The sequence below is a fragment of the Triticum aestivum genome, chromosome 3D (assembly GCF_018294505.1).
Source record: "Triticum aestivum cultivar Chinese Spring chromosome 3D, IWGSC CS RefSeq v2.1, whole genome shotgun sequence".
Lineage (NCBI taxonomy): Eukaryota > Viridiplantae > Streptophyta > Magnoliopsida > Poales > Poaceae > Triticum > Triticum aestivum.
Window position 1 is genome coordinate 536802042 of NC_057802.1, and position 20941 is coordinate 536822982.

At 46.6% G+C, this 20941-nt stretch overlaps 2 protein-coding genes across 2 annotated transcripts; one reads left to right on the forward strand and one right to left on the reverse strand.

Moving 5' to 3' along the window:
* The first annotated feature begins 1854 nt into the window (after positions 1-1854).
* Positions 1855-4837, forward strand: LOC123075264 (uncharacterized protein At4g15970). Its single transcript, XM_044497917.1, has 3 exons — positions 1855-2122; positions 3740-4105; positions 4204-4837. The coding sequence occupies exons 1-3, from the start codon at positions 1916-1918 to the stop codon at positions 4726-4728; spliced, it is 1098 nt and encodes a 365-aa protein (XP_044353852.1). The 5' UTR covers positions 1855-1915; the 3' UTR covers positions 4729-4837.
* Positions 4838-5346: 509 nt separating this feature from the next.
* Positions 5347-7721, reverse strand: LOC123080303 (glycine-rich RNA-binding protein 2, mitochondrial). Its single transcript, XM_044503214.1, has 5 exons — positions 7547-7721; positions 6847-6964; positions 6677-6745; positions 6488-6594; positions 5347-5880 (listed from the first exon to the last, which is right to left on the reverse strand). The coding sequence occupies exons 2-5, from the start codon at positions 6953-6955 to the stop codon at positions 5506-5508; spliced, it is 660 nt and encodes a 219-aa protein (XP_044359149.1). The 5' UTR covers positions 6956-6964; positions 7547-7721; the 3' UTR covers positions 5347-5505.
* Between the last annotated feature and the right edge of the window lie 13220 nt (positions 7722-20941).

The following is a 20941-nucleotide window of genomic DNA, read 5'->3' on the forward strand; positions in this document are numbered from 1 at the left end:
TCTAGTCCGGCCGTATGGGGTGCATGTACACTTGCACTGATAGGTGAATAATATTTCCCCTTTTTATTTTGGAGAAAGGCTATTCTTGGATAGAAAATACAAGTTGGACCCGTGTCGTTGGCGATTACAGGTCAGCTTTATTGGTCAATCTAGGAGAAATGAATTTCTATCCTGATGTTATTTGTTGGGTTCTCGCTTGATTTCAAATTGTATCATCATAAATAATGTCTCGTTGTGTAGCAAAAAAAAAAAAAAGAATTCACTTGTTAGACTTTTGCCTAGTTTCATCGGATTTTTTTCTTGCTTGAGAGGGCGTATCTTAACATTTCGTAATGTCTCATCATATATCAGCAAAATCCGGAGGCACACGAATGTCCAACATATTTCACGGTGCATAGATGCGCACTGACCGTTCTCGCCCATCGAGGTGCAAACAAGTCTCCGAATACAATGGTTCATTCCGTCATTTTCCGCTGCAAACAAGTCTCCGAAACACCGGCCCGTGCCTTGCCGTGCCGTGGGTGCTCCTCTACCTCAGTCTACTACTGTTTCTACGCTTCGATATTCAGCAAGGTCGCCCTACAGCTGGACGTTCAGCGGGTGACTACGCACAGGTGGTCCAAGGTGGTAACCTCTGACCGCGTACAACTAAACTAAACGTGTCAATAGAAAAAAGTGTCTAGAAAACCCGAAACATCAACCCCCTCGTCGACAGTCGAAGAAATTGCCCGCCCCCTGGGTAACGTATACGTAGGCTAGCTAGGGATCCATCCCATTGGCCATGGCTAATCACACGTCGTTGATCGATCCTCTGGAAGAACAGGACCAATTCATATATACAGCTATGACCCGGCCCACCCGTGTAGGCAGTGGAACAGTGCTATAGCTTCTAGAGCTGCGACGACCTCCTGTGACCTCTAGCTTGCTTGCCGCCTTGCCTCCTCCTGTAACTTCTCGCCGATCGATCGATCGACGAGCTAGCTACCTCTGCGTCGTGGTTGGGAGAGACACCGATGAGGTTGCTGAAGGAGGGGAGCCTGAAGCTGTGCAGCCACCACGTGGTGCCGTTCCTCGTCGGGGGAATTCTGCCCACGGTCCTCCTCTTCGTCTTGGCCTCCGACCGGGTGGGCGAGCAGCTGTCCGGTGTCTCCGGCAGCTGGCTGGGAAACAGCAACGGTGGATCTTCCGGGGCGGCGCCTGCACCGCTGGAACATGCGGTAATCAAGAAAGCAAGCCCGTCGTATATTTATCTATGCATACGTGCTCACCTCCATCCAGTTTCTTTTTTCACTTTGCCCTCTCAAGAGCTATGCATTTGCATAATTTCATCACGTATGATGAAGGACTTTTCTTTCATGATAAATTTTAAGTTAATCCCAAGCTGGTGCTCTTAATTATGTATGATCAATCCAATGGTTCAAATCTAGATCCAGAATAACAGCGGTGCAACCGCATGGGAGAGATGCAGGTTAGAGGAAGAAGAATAAGGACGGGGACTGGTCTTATTTGTTTTGAACATACCAAGTACAAACTAGATACTCCATCGATTTTTTTACTTCGCATATAAGATTTATCATAAACCAAACTTCATAAATCTTGACCAAATCTATATAAGAAAATAAATACGATACAAGAGATATACGATATCAAAATTAATTACATGATGCATGTAATGATATTGTGATTTTTTTTGTAGTTATTTTTGTCAAACTTTACGATGTTTGACTTAAGACCAATTCATATATATATATACACCCGAGTAGGCAGTGGAACAGTATTGGTAGCTTCTTGAGCTGCGACGGCCTGCTGTAACCTCTAGCTTGCTTGCCGTCTTGCCTCCTCCTGTAACTTCTTGCCGATCGATCGATCGATCGACGAGCTAGCTACCTCTGCGTCAAGGCTCAGAGAGAGATCGATGGGGCCGGTGAAGGAGGGGAGCTTGAAGAAGCTGTGCAGCCAGCACGTGGTGTCGTTCTTCCTCGGGGCACCTCTGCCCATGGTCGTCCTCTTCGTCTTGGCCTCCGACCGGGTGGGCGAGCAGCTGTCCGGCATCTCCGGCAGCTGGCTGGGGAACAGCAACGGCGGAACTCCCGGGGCGGCGCCTGCACCGCTGGAACATGCGGTAATCAAGAAAGCAATCCTATCGTATATTTATTCATGCATGCCTGCTCACCTCCATCCAGTTTCTTTTTCTTTTTTCACTTTGCCCTCTCAAGAGCTAGCATTTGCATAATTTCATCACGTATGATGAAGGATTTTTCGTCCGCGGTGAATTTTAAGTTAATCCTAAGCTGGTGCTCTTAATTATGTATGATGAAGGATTTTTCACTTTGCCCTCTCAAAAGCAACCACATGGGAGAGATCCAGGATAGAGGAAGAAGAATAAGGACGGAGAGTGGTCTTTTTGCTTTGAACATACCAAGTACAAACTAGATACTCCATCGTTTTTTTACTCCGCATATAAGATTTATCATAAACCAAACTTCATAAATCTTGACCAAATTTATATAAAAAAATAAATACGATACCAGATATACAATATCAAAATTAATTACATGATGCATGTAATGATATTGTGATTTTTTTTGTAGTTAGCTTGGTCAAATTTTATGATGTTTGACTTAAGACAAATCTTGTACGCCGACTAAAATGCGGATGGGGTACGTACATATACAGTCACACAACGTGTGCTGAGAACCAATCACAAAGTATCAAGGTTGACAAGGTCTTTCCTAAAAAAAGATAGAAAAAATTTAACGCCCACATGTGTGGCATCTTGCACATCGTCTATACGCCTCCATCACCGCTTATTTTGCCACGTATGAACAGATGACATCAGCAGGAATCTTTTTGGTTTTCGGCTTAAAAATGTTTTATCTCCTAATTAAAAAATTGAATTCAAAATACGTTTTCACCATTAAATTCGTCTCGAAGATCTTCAAAACTAGACCCCATATTGATAAGTTTCGACGAAATTTTTTTTTTGCCCAAAAGTTGCCATGCTGTTTACATTGTAGTTGTCATAGTGCTTAAACTAAAGTTGCCATGTGACAATTTTAGTTTTTTTATGATGACAATTACAGTACTTTGACCATGAAAATTATTTTTTAATGAACCATGGCAATTTTAAGTGCATGTATCATGGCAATCTTAGTTTATGGTTTATGGCAAGTTTAGTTTCTTAATTCCTCGTTTTATAATATGTCAAAATTTACTTTTAAATATAGAAGAAAATAGCTGAAACATATCATGGCAATTTCAGTGTAAACATCATGGCAACTCATGTGCAATAGACATGGCAACTTTTCACCAAAAAAATCATCAAAATATATTGATATGAGATCTAGTTTCAAAGATCTCGTCACTGGGGATTTAATGGTGAAAACAGATCTTCAATCGGATTTTTCATTTAAGAGATAAAACATTTTAAAAACTGAAAATTCAAAAAAAAATCCACATGCATGCATGCGGTGAAGTGGCACAGTATGTGTGTTACAGGACATGTGGGCGGGTTTGGCTCCCACCACATGTATGAGCGTTAGCGTTGTTCAAAAAGATTGACAAGATTTAATGGGTTTTTCTACTTTTCCAAATGGGCTTTTGTGCTCCTCCCAGATTTACAGAGCGGTCAGAGTGGGCTAGCTTCACACAACCTAGCTACAAGCCTTTTGTATCCTACGCGTAGGTTTTCATATCTGAAACTAAAATAGCCCACTATAATTTGGGGTTTCGCGCGCAGGTGGAGAGATTCCCGGGGCTCGCGGAGCTGCTGCCCAAGGTGTGCACGGAGGACCGGACGGTGATCATCACGTCGGTGAACGAGGCGTGGGCGCGGCCGGGCTCCCTCCTCGACCTCTACCTCGAGAGCTTCAACAACGGCGAGGACACCGCGCACCTCCTTGACCACCTCCTCGTCGTCGCCCTCGACCCCGCCGGCTTCCGCCGCTGCGTCGCCGTGCACCCGCACTGCTACCTCCTCGAGGTGACCACCGTGAACCTCACCTCCGCCGCCCGGTTCATGTCCAGGCAGTACCTCGAACTGGTCTGGACCAAGCTCGAGCTCCAGCAGCGCGTCCTCGAGCTCGGCTACAACTTCCTCTTCACCGTACGTGAGATCGAACGCCACAGCACCAGTACTACTTGCTAACACTACAAGGAGAATTAATCCATGGTGATGGGTATCTATCACTTGCATTTATGTAGGACACCGACATGCTCGTGCTCCGGAACCCGTTCCGGCGGATCCCGGTGTACGCGGACATGAGCGTGTCCTCCGACGACTACTCGGCGGCGCGGGCGCACCCGCTGGACAACCCGCTCAACACGGGGCTCTACTACGTGAAGGCGACGAGCCGGGGCGTGCGCGTGCTCAAGTACTGGCGGGCGGCGCGGGCGAGGTTCCCCGGCGCACACGACCAGTCGGTGTTCCACAACATCAAGCGCGAGCTCGTCCAGAAGCTGGGGGTCGCCATCGAGCCCCTGGACACGGTCTACTTCGGCGGGTTCTGCGAGTACCACGACGACCTCGCCAGCGCCTGCACCATGCACGCCGACTGCTGCGTCGGCGTGGACAACAAGGTGCACGACCTCAAGGACGTCGCCGCCGACTGGAAGAGGTACACGCGCATGGCGCCGGAGGAGAGGAAGAAGGCGGGCGGGAATGTGACATGGACGGTGCCCGCGCGGTGCCGGAGGTCCGTGAACTGGAGTAAGCCCGTGCACCCCTGATGGCAGCTACAGATCGATTGATGGCTGATATACTAGTGCAGTTTTTTGGTCTGTTGACATTGCCCAGGATTTATGTAAACGTACTGAATAAATTGTTGATGAGAACATGTGCTTAGTTCTGAAGGGTTTGAGAGAGGAACAGCAGTGCAGTTTCAGAGGGAGACCCGTCGAGATTCTTTCAGAAAACTGTCGCAGATTGCTACGTACTTTGAATGGGTTCAGAAGCACCTGCCAAGCAACGCGGTCTCTTGATCGAGTTCGTATGAATGGATGGAAAAGGAGCAGAAAACCTCAACCGGATCCCCTACATTTTACAGAAAAAAACTGCATTCTACATAATAGAAAACAGCAAAGGAGGAGTAACAAGTCTTGGGATGTAGGCAAAGAGAACAGACAAAATATAGTCCGGGTAAACCTACAAAAAAATACTGACAGAAAACAAAATGATCCTTGTGGTCACCAATCAAATTGTTCTGGGTACACTTGTCGGGCCGTTATCGGGGTGAGCTTCAGGTTGGTTGATGAAACCACAAAACTAATGGTTCCAATCATGATTCCCAAGAAATCATCACTGCTGAAGGACAATTTGTGAAGAGAGAAAAAAAAAGCTAAATCAGGTAAACTGAACGTGCATTCTCATTGTCACCTCAACGCATAAGTTATTTTGGTCTCTAGACAGTCATCAAGAAAGTAGTCTCTGGTCTGGAGGATCATTCACCTCACACTTATCCAAGGTACATAACTAGGGACTTGCAGAAGGAGATGCAGACTGGAGCCCTAGACATTCTTGCTGGCGTACTTGTCAGGTTCATCATCCTTGAAGAGGTCGTCCATGACATCGTCATTCTTGGTGCTTTCAAAGGTGGAACCAGGGGTGCCGAGGGAGAACTCATCACCACCGGTGGAACCTGCAGGAGCACCATGGTTTCCAGCTGGGTTTCCACCGAAGCCACTGGCACCACCAAAGTTGCCGGCAGCAAAGTTGTCGCCGCCACCACCACTGTTGCTACCATAACCACCTCCTCCATAGCCACCACCGCCATATCCTCCTCCTCCAAAGCCGCCACCACCACCTCCATAACCAGCACCATTACGGAAGCCAGCGGTCCTCTCAGTGGCAGCACTAACCCGTAGGTTGCGTCCATGTAGATCCTGAGATAAGAAATAAGTTGATGGGCAACATTAGATGCGAATCTTTGAAACTTATATGAATCATTGCATGTTCTTGAAACTGAAACTCCTACAGTAAACCTGTCAAGGGCAGGTGATGAAAACAATTGTAGTAAGCTCACTCACTGATGAACTTGACATCATTCCATTTTCCTAACAGGCTAGCAGAGCATTAAGAAAGATGATGTGGCAGAATTCACGAATTTTTTTGCTATTATAACATCAATATCACAGTTCCCAATACTTCCATTACATGCTAGAGTTATCCAACTTGAATCGGATTGCAGTGATAACTGGTGCACAACACATATCTTATTCTTTGTTATTCAAGACACAGCCATGACACCCAGGGAAGTACACTGAACTTCCAACCAATCAACAGGAGTTTGACCATCATTAATGTCGAATACACAGTTAAGAAAACAAGTTTAAGAAACATTGTTTTGATGGAGAGAATTGGGGTAAGATATAGTTCTAAATAATTTATCCTGGTCTGAAATTTCTCGGCTAAACATAGAGTCATTAGACTAATATCACAAAGCACAGCACCAAGAAAAGCTGATAGAGTTCATCCCGAATATGATTTTACCTTTCCATCCAAGGCCATGATGGCAGATGAAGCCTGTTCTTCTGCTGCATAAGTTATAAAGCCAAAACCTCTAGACCTGCCAGTGTCGCGGTCTACGATAATCTTAGCTGGAAAGAACAAAAGAAAAAGAAAACCATTACCAAAACAGCAGCCCAAGATAAGCACGGAGAAAGATTAAGAGCTGCATACCATCAATAATTTCCCCATAATGGGAAAAAGCATCTCTCAGACTGCCCTCGTCTGTGTTAAAGGAAAGCCCTACAACAATTACTCATGGCAGTCAGAGAACAGCATCGCAGCAGAACAACTGATTTTTGAACAGATCATCAACAGAGGTATAAGCTATAAGCAGGTCAAACCTCCTACGAAGAGCTTCGAGGATGACATGCATCTTATCGCCTGATAGAGAGTCGGGTTCGAGCTGGTGGCCTTCTTGAGCAGATTACCAAGCTTATTAACCAGGGCCATAACTTCAATCTGCAGCAGAACGAGATGACGAAACACAGAACATGTAAGAAAAGTTGATTCTTTAATGCAATGCCAGACTGCCAGTTGAGGAACAGGTAAGTACTTGGCACTTAACAGCTAAGTTACACGGGACGGGGATACGAACACTGAATATACCGGTAGACGGCATTTCCCAAAAACACAAATTCGAGGATACGTGAGTGTGTGCTCTTTTTTATTTATTTTTTATTTTTGAGAAGGAGAACATGACAATACTACAAAATAGTGTCAACGGATTTTCGTAGTTCCCCTTCTCCAAGCTCTTGTGACCTCAAATTTTCATTAGGCTCCCAAGCAGCAAATAGCATCGTCATATAGATATAGACAGCCAGACACATACAGATGAATAATACAGTACAAATTAGCAAATTGGGTGCTGCCAATCAAACCCATTCCCAGTTACAGGCCGAGCCGACCCACTGCTGCTGCCGCTGTTGCCATTCCTGTTTCTCTCTCTGCTCGGCGTAAGCAGCCAGGCACGCACTGAGCAGGGCGAGCACACACTACGGTAGAGAAAAACAGTGGGAATGAGAGAGCCGGGGAGGAGGTCACCTGCTGCCTGCTGCAGTGGAGGACGGAGGCGGCGCGGTGCCCTGCGGCGGCGAGGGGCAGGGGGTCCTGGAGGCGGCGGCGAGGGGCAGAGGGTCCTGGAGGCGGCGGCGCGTGTAGACCTGGCAGGTGCGTCTCGTCGTCCCTTCGCTCTGAGTCTGTGACCTGGGCAGTAGTGGACTGGACTGGACACTTGTTTCGTGCGTCTGCAGTTGGGCTGAAATCTTTTGGGCTTTCGGGTTGAAATTGACTGGGCTGCGTATCTTCCCCCATCGGTGACCTCTTTTGTGGACGACGCCGCCCTATCTGAGTTTTGAACCTTTTGCTCAAAAAAAAAAAACAAATCTGAGCTTTCAACCCTCAAAAGGAGCCTTCAAAAAAAAAAACTCAGAAGGAAAATTCTGACGAGATCATGAAAGAAGTAAGGATATATTGATGTGAAATATCATTATGTGAGTGAATGTGTTGAGAATGGCAGCATAGAAGTGGAGTTTGTACGTACAGGAGATCAGCTCGCAGATACAGACAAAGGCGTTGGGAAGAGTTAGCCTCCTGGAGCTGAGGTACAGAATCGGAGTACGTTCACTGGAGCAGATCCCTTAAGTTTGAGGAGGTGAATGATGTTAACCTCGACGTATCTGCATCATTTAGTTTTTCTGTTTATTTCCTTGGTAGCAACATAAGTGCAGCCTTCCCGCAAAAAAAAACGTAAGTGCAGCCGCATGGTTTACTCGAATTTATGTAGGTTGCACGGGCCGAAAGCTAGCTCGTTCTTGTTGTGGCCCGTCCTAGTCTTTAGCTTGGTTTGTTAGCTCCAGACTCGACACGATCGCGGAGAGCTTCCCGCTGTTTTTCAGTTGCAAGATGGAATAAAACAAAGACCCAGAAAAGATGCAAAGAATTACGCGTCGCAAAACTCTTCTTTCTCCGTGTGACTCTGTTCCTCTGTTTTCAGTCTACCTCGTGTGTGCAGTGTTCTTTGGAGAAAAATTCAGATAGAAGGAGAGATAGTTGAGATTAGGACATGAATCTAACAAATCAAGGATTTGAAAATGTTAAAATGTGTATAGAAAACAAATATCGACCATGTCTTAAAAATTCTTAATCTTGTATTTGATAAATAGTAACCAAGCATTTGAAAAATGTCAAAAATGTGTATAGAAAAATGTTGACCATGTCTTAAAAAATTGTTAAAGTTGTATTTAAAAAATGCTAGACGTGTACTAGAAATTTTTTCTTCACATATACGAAAAATGTAGATTGAAAATCAAAAGAAACAATGAAAACCAAAAACAGAAACCAAAGAAAACAAAAAAAACAAAAAAAAAACTAAGAAACAAGTGCAAAAGGAATGAAAACCAATAATAAAACAAAAAAAACGTTGAAACCCAAGAAAGAATCAAAAAATAGAGAAAAGTGAGAAAGACAAGGAAAACCAAGAAAAGAAACAAAAAAACATAAGAAAGAAGAGAAAACCCATGAAAAACAAGAGAGAAATGAAGAAAACCAGTTGAAAACAACAACAAAAAATGAAGAAAAACCCGTTGAAGAAATAGAAAAGTCAAATTAAGAACAGCAAAAATAATCGAAGAAACCAGAGCGAACGCAAGCATCTCAATCAAAACCAGATCAAACAAAAAAAATAGACAAAATTGGGCTGGCCCAATGACTACACGTGATGGAAAGCATTTAGGCGAGGGCAGCATATTTTTGGCTATAAGCGAAATATAGCTCCCATGGGCCTGGTGTGCCTAGCATACCGTCGTGCCGGCCTGAATAGCATCTGTTGTTAGGGTATGTCTCTTCCTAAGTGGTTTTGGTGATTGATGACAATACTTTTGCGGACTAATCGTGGGCATTAAGTATTTCAGAGATTCATTCATGGGCACGAGACGATTCATACCCCTCAGAGCTTAGAGTGAAGACGGTGTAGTCTCTTTCGTTTCGGTTTTGGTGGACTTGAGTCGTAGGAGACACCGTACTATCAAGAGGGGTCCGCATTGGAAAGGCTAGGGTGGAATCAACACGTACACTTCATATTTGCACCCCAGCTCCTTTCCTCGTCTTGGAGTATACCATTTCATCGGAAGAGGGGCTTGTGAGGTGCTAGCGGTAGTACCGCTGAACAAGGTGGTAGTACGGCCTATGGTCTTCAAGCGGCAGTACCGCTGTCTCACGGTGGTAGTACCGCTCGTAGGCATCGGTGGCAGTACCGTCCCGGCTCGGCACAGGTACCGCCTCGATTCGAGGGCGTCACTCCTCGTGTCGGGTTGTGCGGCAGTAGTAGTGGTAGTACCGCACGTGAGCGGTAGTACCGTGACTACCACCGCTACTAGTACCGCCCCAGCCCTCTCTCTCTCTCTCTCTCTCTCTCTCTCTCTCTCTCTCTCTCTTCCATTCCCCCTCAGATGCCTCTGCTCTCAGTCTCCGCAGTAGTACCGCTGGGGGTCGTAGTAGTACCGCTGCCACCAGCGGTAGTGCCGCTCCACTGAGCAGTAGTACCGCTCTGTGCGGGCTGAAGAGGGGATAACGGTTGGATGAGTTCCCCCACTATAAAAGGAGGTCTTCTTCTCCAAGAAGACTCACCTATTCCCTCCCCAAGCTCCATTGTTGCTCAAACCTCCATTTTCGCCCAATCTCTCTTCCTAGCCAATCAAACTTGTTGATTTTCTAGGGATTGGTTGAGAAGGCCCTGATCTACACTTCCACCAAGAGAAATTTGATTCCCCCACTAATCCCTTGGGGATCTTGTTACTCTTGGGTGTTTGAGCACCCTAGACGATTGAGGTCACCGCGGAGCCATATTCCATTGTGGTGAAGCTTTGTGGTATCGTTGGGAGCCTCCAATTAAGTTGTGGAGATAGCCCCAACCTTATTTGTAAAGGTTCGGTCACCGCCTTCAAGAGCACAAGTAGTGGATTCACGGCATCTCGCATTGTGTGAGGGCGTGAGGAGAATACGGTGGCCCTAGTGGCTTCTTGGGGAGCATTGTGCCTCCACACCGCTCCAACGGAGACGTAGTTCCTCTCAAAGGGAAGGAACTTCGGTAACACATCCTCGTCTCCACCGGCTCCACTCTTGGTTATCTCTTATCTTTACTTGTGCAAGTTTATATTGTGTTGTATCCCTTGCTTGCTTGTGTGCTTGTGTTGTTGCATCATATAGATTGCTCACCTAATTGCACATCTAGACAACCTATTTCGATGCTAAGTTTAATTTGGTCAAGAAAAGCGAAAAATTGTTAGTTGCCTATTCACCCCCCCCCCTCTAGTCAACCATATCGATCCTTTGATCTGTGCCATAACTGGCCTGGATGGTGCAGTGCACGGGGCGGCAGGGCATGGCCCGTCCAGTAAACATGCACGATTACGGTGGGTCTGACCAGGCCGGCCTGTTTGGCCAGCTCTAGAGCCTTGAGCCTACCGTGTTTCTCAAACAAACAAAAAACTAATGATAGGTTGAACAGCGTCGTGCCTCGGTCGTATTGGATCAGTGGTGGTGCTATGTTAGGGCCGGGGGGAAGGGGGGCCGCTGCCCCCCCCCCCCCAGCATTTGACCAATTTCTGAAGATTGTTTTTAAGAAGACTTAGATTAGAACATTTTTGGCATTCAGAAACTGATGTTTCGTGTTTCGCCCCCAGAGTTATTCGGCTAGCTTTTTTTTAGAAAAACCTCGCCACTTTATTACTCAAGGATGTTCATAGGCACACGTGCAGGGTCATGAGGATTACCCAGCCATATGTGTCTACCTACATTCAGATTACAAGCAAACTTGGCGAGGTTATGAGCCTCGAAGTTGTGGTTTCTAGACTCATTAACAAAAGAATAGAAAGCAAAATTATTACAATGACTTGTTATTTCATGAACGATGGCAGCATGGGCTCATCCCGTGCCCTTGTTAATATCATTCACCACTCCCAGGCAGTCCGACGCCACCTTTAGCCTCCGCTCGAGAAGATCATCCGCCAAAGCCAAAGCTTCCCTGCATGCATAAGTTTCCAGGATAGTTGGATCTCTGATCCCATTATTGAAGGAAATATGCCTGAATGTAAAGTACACACGGACCTGAATGTAGCAGATCCGTTGACTAAACCTCTCCCTAGGGCAAAACATGATCAACACCAGGACGCAATGGGTGTTCGATTCATCACAATGTAACTAGATTATTGACTCTAGTGCAAGTGGGAGACTGTTGGAAATATGCCCTAGAGGCAATAATAAATGGTTATTATTATATTTCTGTGTTCATGATAATAGTCTATTATTCATGCTATAATTGTATTGTCCGGAAATCGTAATACATGTGTGAATACATAGACCACAACCTGTCCCTAGTAAGCCTCTAGTTGACTAGCTCGTTGATCAACAGATAGTCATGGTTTCCTGACTATGGACATTGGATGTCATTGATAACGGGATCACATCATTAGGAGAATGATGTGATGGACAAGACCCAACTTAAGCATAGCATAAAAGATCGTGTAGTTTCGTTTGCTAGAGCTTTTCCAATGTCAAGTATCTTTTCCTTAGACCATGAGATCGTGCAACTCCCGGATACCGTAGGAGTGCTTTGGGTGTGCCAAACGTCACAACGTAACTGGGTGACTATAAAGGTGCATTACGGGTATCTCCGAAAGTGTCTGTTGGGTTGGCACGGATCGAGACTGGGATTTGTCACTCCATGTGACGGAGAGGTATCTCTGGGCCCACTCGGTAATGCATCATCATAATGAGCTCAATGTGACTAAGGCGTTAGTCATGGGATCATGCATTGCGGTACGAGTAAAGAGACTTGCCGGTAACGAGATTGAACAAGGTATTGGGATACCGACGATCGAATCTCGGGCAAGTAACATACCGTTTGACAAAGGGAATTGCATACGGATTGATTGAATCCTCGACGCCGTGGTTCATCCGATGATATCATCGTGGAACATGTGGGAGCCAACATGGGTATCCAGATCCCGCTGTTGGTTATTGACCGGAGAGGCGTCTCGGTCATGTCTGCATGTCTCCCGAACCCGTAGGGTCTACACACTTAAGGTCCGGTGACGCTAGGGTTGTAGAGATATATGTATGCGGAAACCCGAAAGTTGTTCGGAGTCCCGGATGAGATCCCGGACGTCACGAGAGGTTCCGGAATGGTCCGGAGGTAAAGATTTATATATGGGAAGTCTTATTTTGGTCGCCGGAAAAGTTTCGCGCTTTATCGGTATTGTACCGGGAGTGCCGAAAGGGGTCCGGGGGTCCACCAAGGGGGTCCACCAGCCCCGGGGGGCCACATGGGCTGTAAGGGGTGCGCCTTGGCCTATATGGGCCAAGGGCACCAGCCCCAAGAGGCCCATGCGCAAGAGATAAGAAAGAAGGGAGAGTCCTAAAGGGGGAAGGCACCTCGGGGGGGAAGGACTCCCCCCTGGCCGCACCCTTCCTTGGAGGAAGGGGCAAGGCTGCGCCCCCCCTCTCCCTTGGCCCTATATATAGTGGGGGAAGGGAGGGCAGCAAGATCTAAGCCTTGGGCGCCTCCCTCCTCCCCTGCAACACCTCTCTCTCTCTCGTAGAAGCTCGGCGAAGCCCTGCCGGAGACCCGCTACATCCACCACCACGCCGTCGTGCTGTTGGATCTCCATCAACCTCTCCTCCCCCCTTGCTGGATCAAGAAGGAGGAGACGTCGCTGCACCGTACGTGTGTTGAACGCGGAGGTGCCGTCCGTTCGGCACTCGGTCATCGGTGATTTGGATCACGGCGAGTACGACTCCGTCATCCACGTTCATTGGAACGCTTCCGCTCGCGATCTACAAGGGTATGTAGATGCACTCCTTTCCCCTCGTTGCTAGTAGACTCCATAGATGCATCTTGGTGAGCGTAGGAAAATTTTAAATTATGCTACGATTCCCAACAGTGGCATCATGAGCCAGGTCTATGCGTAGTTACTATGCACAAGTAGAACACAAAGTAGTTGGCGTTGAGTTTGCCAATTCTTCTTGCCGCTACTAGTCTTTTCTTGTTTCGGCGGCATTGTAGGATGAAGCGGCCCGGACCGACCTTACACGTACTCTTACGTGAGACAGGTTCCACCGACTGACATGCACAAGTTGCATAAGGTGGCTAGCGGGTGTCTGTCTCTCCTACTTTAGTCGGAACGGATTCGATGAAAAGGGTCCTTATGAAGGGTAAATAGAAATTGGCAAATCACGTTGTGGTCATACGTAGGTAAGAAACGTTCTTGCTAGAAACCTACAAACCACGTAAAAACTTGCAACAACAATTAGAGGACGTCTAACTTGTTTTTGCAGCAAGTGCTATGTGATGTGATATGGCCAGAAGATGTGATGAATGATATATGTGATGTATGAGATTGATCATATTCTTGTAATAGGAATCACGACTTGCATGTCGATGAGTATGACAACCGGCAGGAGCCATAGGAGTTGTCTTTATTATTTTGTATGACCTACGTGTCATTGAATAACGCCATGTAAATTACTTTACTTTATTGCTAAACGCGTTAGCCATAGAAGTAGAAGTAATCGTTGGCGTGACGACTTCATGAAGACACAATGATGGAGATCATGGTGTCATGCCGGTGACAAAGTTGATCATGGTGCCCCGAAGATGGAGATCAAAGGAGCATGATGATATTGGCCATATCATGTCACTATTTGATTGCATGTGATGTTTATCATGTTTTGCATCTTATTTGCTTAGAACGACGGTAGCAAGTAGGATGATCCCTTATAATAATTTCAAGAAAGTGTTCACCCTAACTGTGCACCGTTGCGAAGGTTCGTCGTTTCGAAGCACCACGTGATGATCGGGTGTGATAGATTCTTACGTTCGAATACAACGGGTGTTGACGAGCCTAGCATGTACAGACATGGCCTCGGAACACACGCAATACACTTAGGTTGACTTGACGAGCCTAGCATGTACAGACATGGCCTCGGAACACGGAGGACCGAAAGGTCGAGCATGAGTCGTATAGAAGATACGATCAACATGGAGATGTTCACCGATCTTGACTAGTCCGTCTCACGTGATGATCGGACACGGCCTAGTTGAACTCGGATCATGTTTCACTTAGATGACTAGAGGGATGTCTATCTGAGTGGGAGTTCATTAAATAATTTGATTAGATGAACTCAATTATCATGAACTTAGTCTAAAATCTTTACACTATGTCTTGTAGATCAAATGGCCAACGTTGTCCTCAATTTCAACGCGTTCCTAGAGAAAACCAAGCTGAAAGATGATGGCAGCAACTATACGGACTGGGTCCGGAACCTGAGGCTCATCCTCATAGTAGCCAAGAAAGATTATGTCTTAGAAGCACCGCTAGGTGATGCACCAATCCCACAGAACCAAGACGTTATGAACGCTTGGCAATCACGTGCTGATGATTACTCCCTCGTTCAGTGCGGCATGCTTTACAGCTTAGAACCGGGTCTCCAAAAGCGTTTTGAGAAACATGGAGCATATGAGATGTTCGAGGAGCTGAAACTAGTTTTCCAAGCTCATGCCCGGGTCGAGAGATATGATGTCTCCGACAAGTTCTTCAGCTGTAAAATGGAGGAGAATAGTTCTGTTAGTGAGCACATACTCAGAATGTCTGGGTTGCACAACCGCTTGTCTCAGCTGGGAGTTAATCTCCCGGATGACGCGGTCATTGACAGAATCCTCCAGTCGCTTCCACCAAGCTACAAGAGCTTTGTGATGAACTACAATATGCAGGGGATGGAAAAGACCATTCCCGAGGTATATTCAATGCTGAAATCAGCGGAAGGGGAGATCAGAAAAGAACATCAAGTGTTGATGGTGAATAAAACCACCAAGTTCAAGAAGGGCAAGGGTAAGAAGAACTTCAAGAAGGACGGCAAGGGAGTTGCCGCGCCCGGTAAACCAGTTACTGGGAAGAAGTCAAAGAATGGACCCAAGCCCGGGACTGAGTGCTTTTATTGCAAGGGAAGTGGTCACTGGAAGCGGAACTGCCCCAAATATTTAGCGGACAAGAAGAAGGCCGGCAACACCCAAGGTATATGTGATATACAAGTAATTGATGTGTACCTTACCAGTACTCGTAGTAGCTCCTGGGTATTTGATACCGGTGCGGTTGCTCATATTTGTAACTCAAAGCAGGAACTACGGAATAAACGGAGACTGGCAAAGGACGAGGTGACGATGCGCGTCGGGAATGGTTCCAAGGTCGATGTGATCGCCGTCGGCACGCTACCTCTGCATCTACCCACGGGATTAGTTTTAAACCTCAATAATTGTTATTTAGTGCCAGCTTTGAGCATGAACATTGTGTCTGGATCTCGTTTAATTCGAGATGGCTACTCATTTAAATCCGAGAATAATGGTTGTTCTATTTATTTGAGAGAGATGTTTTATGGTCATGCCCCGCTGGTCAATGGTTTATTTTTGATGAATCTCGAACGTGATGTTACACATGTTCATAGTGTGAATACCAAAAGATGTAAAGTTGATAACGATAGTCCCACATACTTGTGGCACTGCCGCCTTGGTCACATTGGTGTCAAGCGCATGAAGAAGCTCCATGCAGATGGACTTTTGGAGTCTCTTGATTACGAATCATTTGACACGTGCGAACCATGCCTCATGGGTAAGATGACCAAGACTCCGTTCTCCGGAACAATGGAGCGAGCAACCAACTTATTGGAAATCATACATACCGATGTGTGTGGTCCAATGAGTGTTGAGGCTCGCGGAGGATATCGTTATGTTCTCACTCTCACTGATGATTTAAGTAGATATGGATATGTCTACCTAATGAAACACAAGTCTGAAACCTTTGAAAAGTTCAAGGAATTTCAGAGTGAAGTTGAGAATCAACGTGACAGGAGAATAAAATTCCTACGATCAGATCGTGGTGGAGAATATTTAAGTCACGAGTTTGGTGCACACTTAAGGAAATGTGGAATAGTTTCACAACTCACGCCGCCTGGAACACCTCAGAGAAATGGTGTGTCCGAACGTCGTAATCGCACTCTATTGGATATGGTGCGATCTATGATGTCTCTTACCGATTTACCGCTCTCATTTTGGGGTTATGCTTTAGAGACTGCCGCATTCACTTTAAATAGGGCTCCGTCGAAATCCGTTGAGACGACACCGTATGAATTAGTGTTTGGGAAGAAACCTAAGCTGTCGTTTCTAAAAGTTTGGGGATGCGATGCTTATGTCAAGAAACTTCAACCTGAAAAGCTCGAACCCAAGTCAGAAAAATGCGTCTTCATAGGATACCCTAAGGAAACTATTGGGTATACCTTCTACCTCAGATCCGAAGGCAAGATCTTCGTTGCCAAGAACGGGTCCTTTCTAGAGAAGGAGTTTCTCTCGAAAGAATTGAGTGGGAGGAAAGTGGAACTTGATGAGGTGATAGTCACCCCTTCCAAACCGGAAAGTAGCGCAGCGCGGGAAGATGTTCCTGTGGTGCCTACACCGACTGGGGAGGAAGTTAATGATGATGATCATGAAGCTACAGATCAAGTCACTGAACTTCGTAGGTCCACAAGGACACGTTCCGCACCAGAGTGGTACGGCAACCCTGTCCTGGAAATCATGTTGTTAGACAACGGTGAACCTTCGAACTATGAAGAAGCGATGGCGGGCCTGGATTCCGACAAATGGCTAGAAGCCATGAAATCCGAGATAGAATCCATGTATGAAAACAAAGTATGGACTTTGACTGACTTGCCCGATGAGCGGCGAGCCATAGAAAACAAATGGATCTTTAAGAAGAAGACAGACGCAGATGGTAATGTGACCATCTACAAAGCTCGACTTGTCGCTAAGGGTTATCGACAAGTTCAAGGGGTTGACTACGATGAGACTTTCTCACCCGTAGCGAAGCTGAAGTCCGTCCGAATCATGTTAGCAATTGCCGCATACTATGATTATGAGATATGGCAGATGGACGTCAAAACGGCATTCCTTAATGGCTTCCTTAAGGAAGAGTTGTATATGATGCAGCCGGAAGGTTTTGTCGATCCTAAGAATGCTAACAAAGTATGCAAGCTCCAGCGCTCAATCTATGGGCTGGTGCAAGCATCTCGGAGTTGGAACATTCGCTTTGATGAGATGATCAAAGCGTTTGGGTTTACACAGCCTTATGGAGAAGCCTGTGTTTACAAGAAAGTGAGTGGGAGCTCTGTAGCATTTCTCATATTATATGTGGATGACATACTATTGATGGGAAATGATATAGAATTCTTGGAAAGTATAAAGGCCTATTTGAATAAGTGTTTTTCAATGAAGGACCTTGGAGAAGCTGCTTATATATTAGGCATCAAGATCTATAGAGATAGATCAAGACGCCTCATTGGTCTTTCACAGAGTACATACCTTGACAAGATATTGAAGAAGTTCAGTATGGATCAGTCCAAGAAGGGGTTCTTGCCGGTATTGCAAGGTGTGCAATTGAGCACGGCTCAATGCCCGACCACGGCAGAAGATATAGAAGAGATGAGTGTCATCCCCTATGCCTCGGCCATAGGGTCTATTATGTATGCCATGCTGTGTACCAGACCTAATGTAAACCTTGCCGTAAGTTTGGTAGGAAGGTACCAAAGTAATCCCGGCAAGGAACACTGGACAGCGGTCAAGAATGTCCTGAAGTACCTGAAGAGGACTAAGGATATGTTTCTCGTTTATGGAGGTGACGAAGAGCTCGTCGTAAAGGGTTACGTCGACGCTAGCTTCGACACAGATCTGGATGACTCAAAGTCACAGACTGGATACGTGTATATTTTGAATGGAGGAGCAGTAAGCTGGTGCAGTTGCAAGCAAAGCGTCGTGGCGGGATCTACATGTGAAGCGGAATACATGGCAGCCTCGGAGGCAGCACAGGAAGCAGTCTGGATGAAGGAGTTCATTACCGACCTAGGGGTAATTCCCAGTGCGTCGGGCCCGATGACTCTCTTCTGTGACAACACTAGAGCTATTGCCCTTGCGAAGGAGCCCAGGTTTCACAGGAAGACCAGGCATATCAAGCGTCGCTTCAACTCCATTCGTGAAAGTGTTCAAAATGGAGACATAGATATTTGTAAAGTACATACGGACCTGAATGTAGCAGATCCGTTGACTAAACCTCTCCCTAGGGTAAAACATGATCAACACCAGGACGCAATGGGTGTTCGATTCATCACAATGTAACTAGATTATTGACTCTAGTGCAAGTGGGAGACTGTTGGAAATATGCCCTAGAGGCAATAATAAATGGTTATTATTATATTTCTTTGTTCATGATAATCGTCTATTATTCATGCTATAATTGTATTGTCCGGAAATCGTAATACATGTGTGAATACATAGACCACAACCTGTCCCTAGTAAGCCTCTAGTTGACTAGCTCGTTGATCAACAGATAGTCATGGTTTCCTGACTATGGACATTGGATGTCATTGATAATGGGATCACAGCATTAGGAGAATGATGTGATGGACAAGACCCAACTTAAGCATAGCATAAAAGATCGTGTAGTTTCGTTTGCTAGAGCTTTTCCAATGTCAAGTATCTTTTCCTTAGACCATGAGATCGTGCAACTCCCAGATACCGTAGGAGTGCTTTGGGTGTGCCAAACGTCACAACGTAACTGGGTGACTATAAAGGTGCATTACGGGTATCTCCGGAAGTGTCTGTTGGGTTGGCACGGATCGAGACTGGGATTTGTCACTCCGTGTGACGGAGAGGTATCTCTGGGCCCACTCGGTAATGCATCATCATAATGAGCTCAATGTGACTAAGGCGTTAGTCACGGGATCATGCATTGCGGTACAAGTAAAGAGACTTGCCGGTAACGAGATTGAACAAGGTATTGGGATACCGACGATTGAATCTCGGGCAAGTAACATACCGTTTGACAAAGGGAATTGCATACGGATTGATTGAATCCTCGACACTGTGGTTCATCCGATGATATCATCGTGGAACATGTGGGAGCCAACATGGGTATCCAGATCCCGCTGTTGGTTATTGACCGGAGAGGCGTCTCGGTCATGTCTGCATGTCTCCCGAACCCGTAGGGTCTACACACTTAAGGTCCGGTGACGCTAGGGTTGTAGAGATATATGTATGCGGAAACCCGAAAGTTGTTCGGAGTCCCGGATGAGATCCCGGACGTCACGAGAGGTTCCGGAATGGTCCGGAGGTAAAGATTTATATATGGGAAGTCTTATTTTGGTCGCCGGAAAAGTTTCGCGCTTTATCGGTATTGTACCGGGAGTGCCGAAAGGGGTCCGGGGGTCCACCAAGGGGGTCCACCAGCCCCGGGGGGGGGCACATGGGCTGTAAGGGGTGCACCTTGGCCTATATGGGCCAAGGGCACCAGCCCCAAGAGGCCCATGCGCAAGAGATAAGAAAGAAGGGAGAGTCCTAAAGGGGGAAGGCACCTCCGAGGTGCCTTGGGGGGGAAGGACTCCCCCCTGGCCGCACCCTTCCTTGGAGGAAGGGGCAAGGCTGCGCCCCCCCCTCTCCCTTGGCCCTATATATAGTGGGGGGAAGGGAGGGCAGCAAGCTCTAAGCCTTGGGCGCCTCCCTCCTCCCCTACAACACCTCTCTCTCTCTCGTAGAAGCTCGGCGAAGCCCTGCCGGAGACCCGCTACATCCACCACCACGCCGTCGTGCTGTTGGATCTCCATCAACCTCTCCTCCCCCCTTGCTGGATCAAGAAGGAGGAGACGTCGCTGCACCGTGCGTGTGTTGAACGCGGAGGTGCCGTCCGTTCGGCACTCGGTCATCGGTGATTTGGATCACGGCGAGTACGACTCCGTCATCCACGTTCATTGGAACGCTTCCGCTCGCGATCTACAAGGGTATGTAGATGCACTCCTTTCCCCTCGTTGCTAGTAGACTCCATAGATGCATCTTGGTGAGCGTACGAAAATTTTAAATTATGCTACGATTCCCAACATTACGGAACGAGTAAAGAGACTTGTCGGTAACGAGATTGAACTAGGTATCGAGATACCACGATTGAATCTCGGGCAAGTAACATACCGATGACAAAGGGAACAACGTATGTTGTTATGCGGTCTGACCGATAAAGATCTTCGTAGAATATGTGGGAACCAATATGAGCATCCAGGTTCCGCTATTGGTTATTGACCAGAGAGGTGTCTCGGTCATGTCTACATAGTTCTCGAACCCGTAGGGTCCGCACGCTTAACGTTACGATGACAGTTATATTATGAGTTTATATGTTTTGATGTACCGAAGGTTGTTCGGAGTCCCGGATGTGATCATGGACATGACGAGGAGTCTCGAAATGGTCGAGACATAAAGATTGATATATTGGAAGCCTATGTTTGGACATCGGAAGTGTTCCGGGTGAAATCGGGATTTTCAGGAGTACCAGGAGGTTACCGGAACCCCCCGGTAAC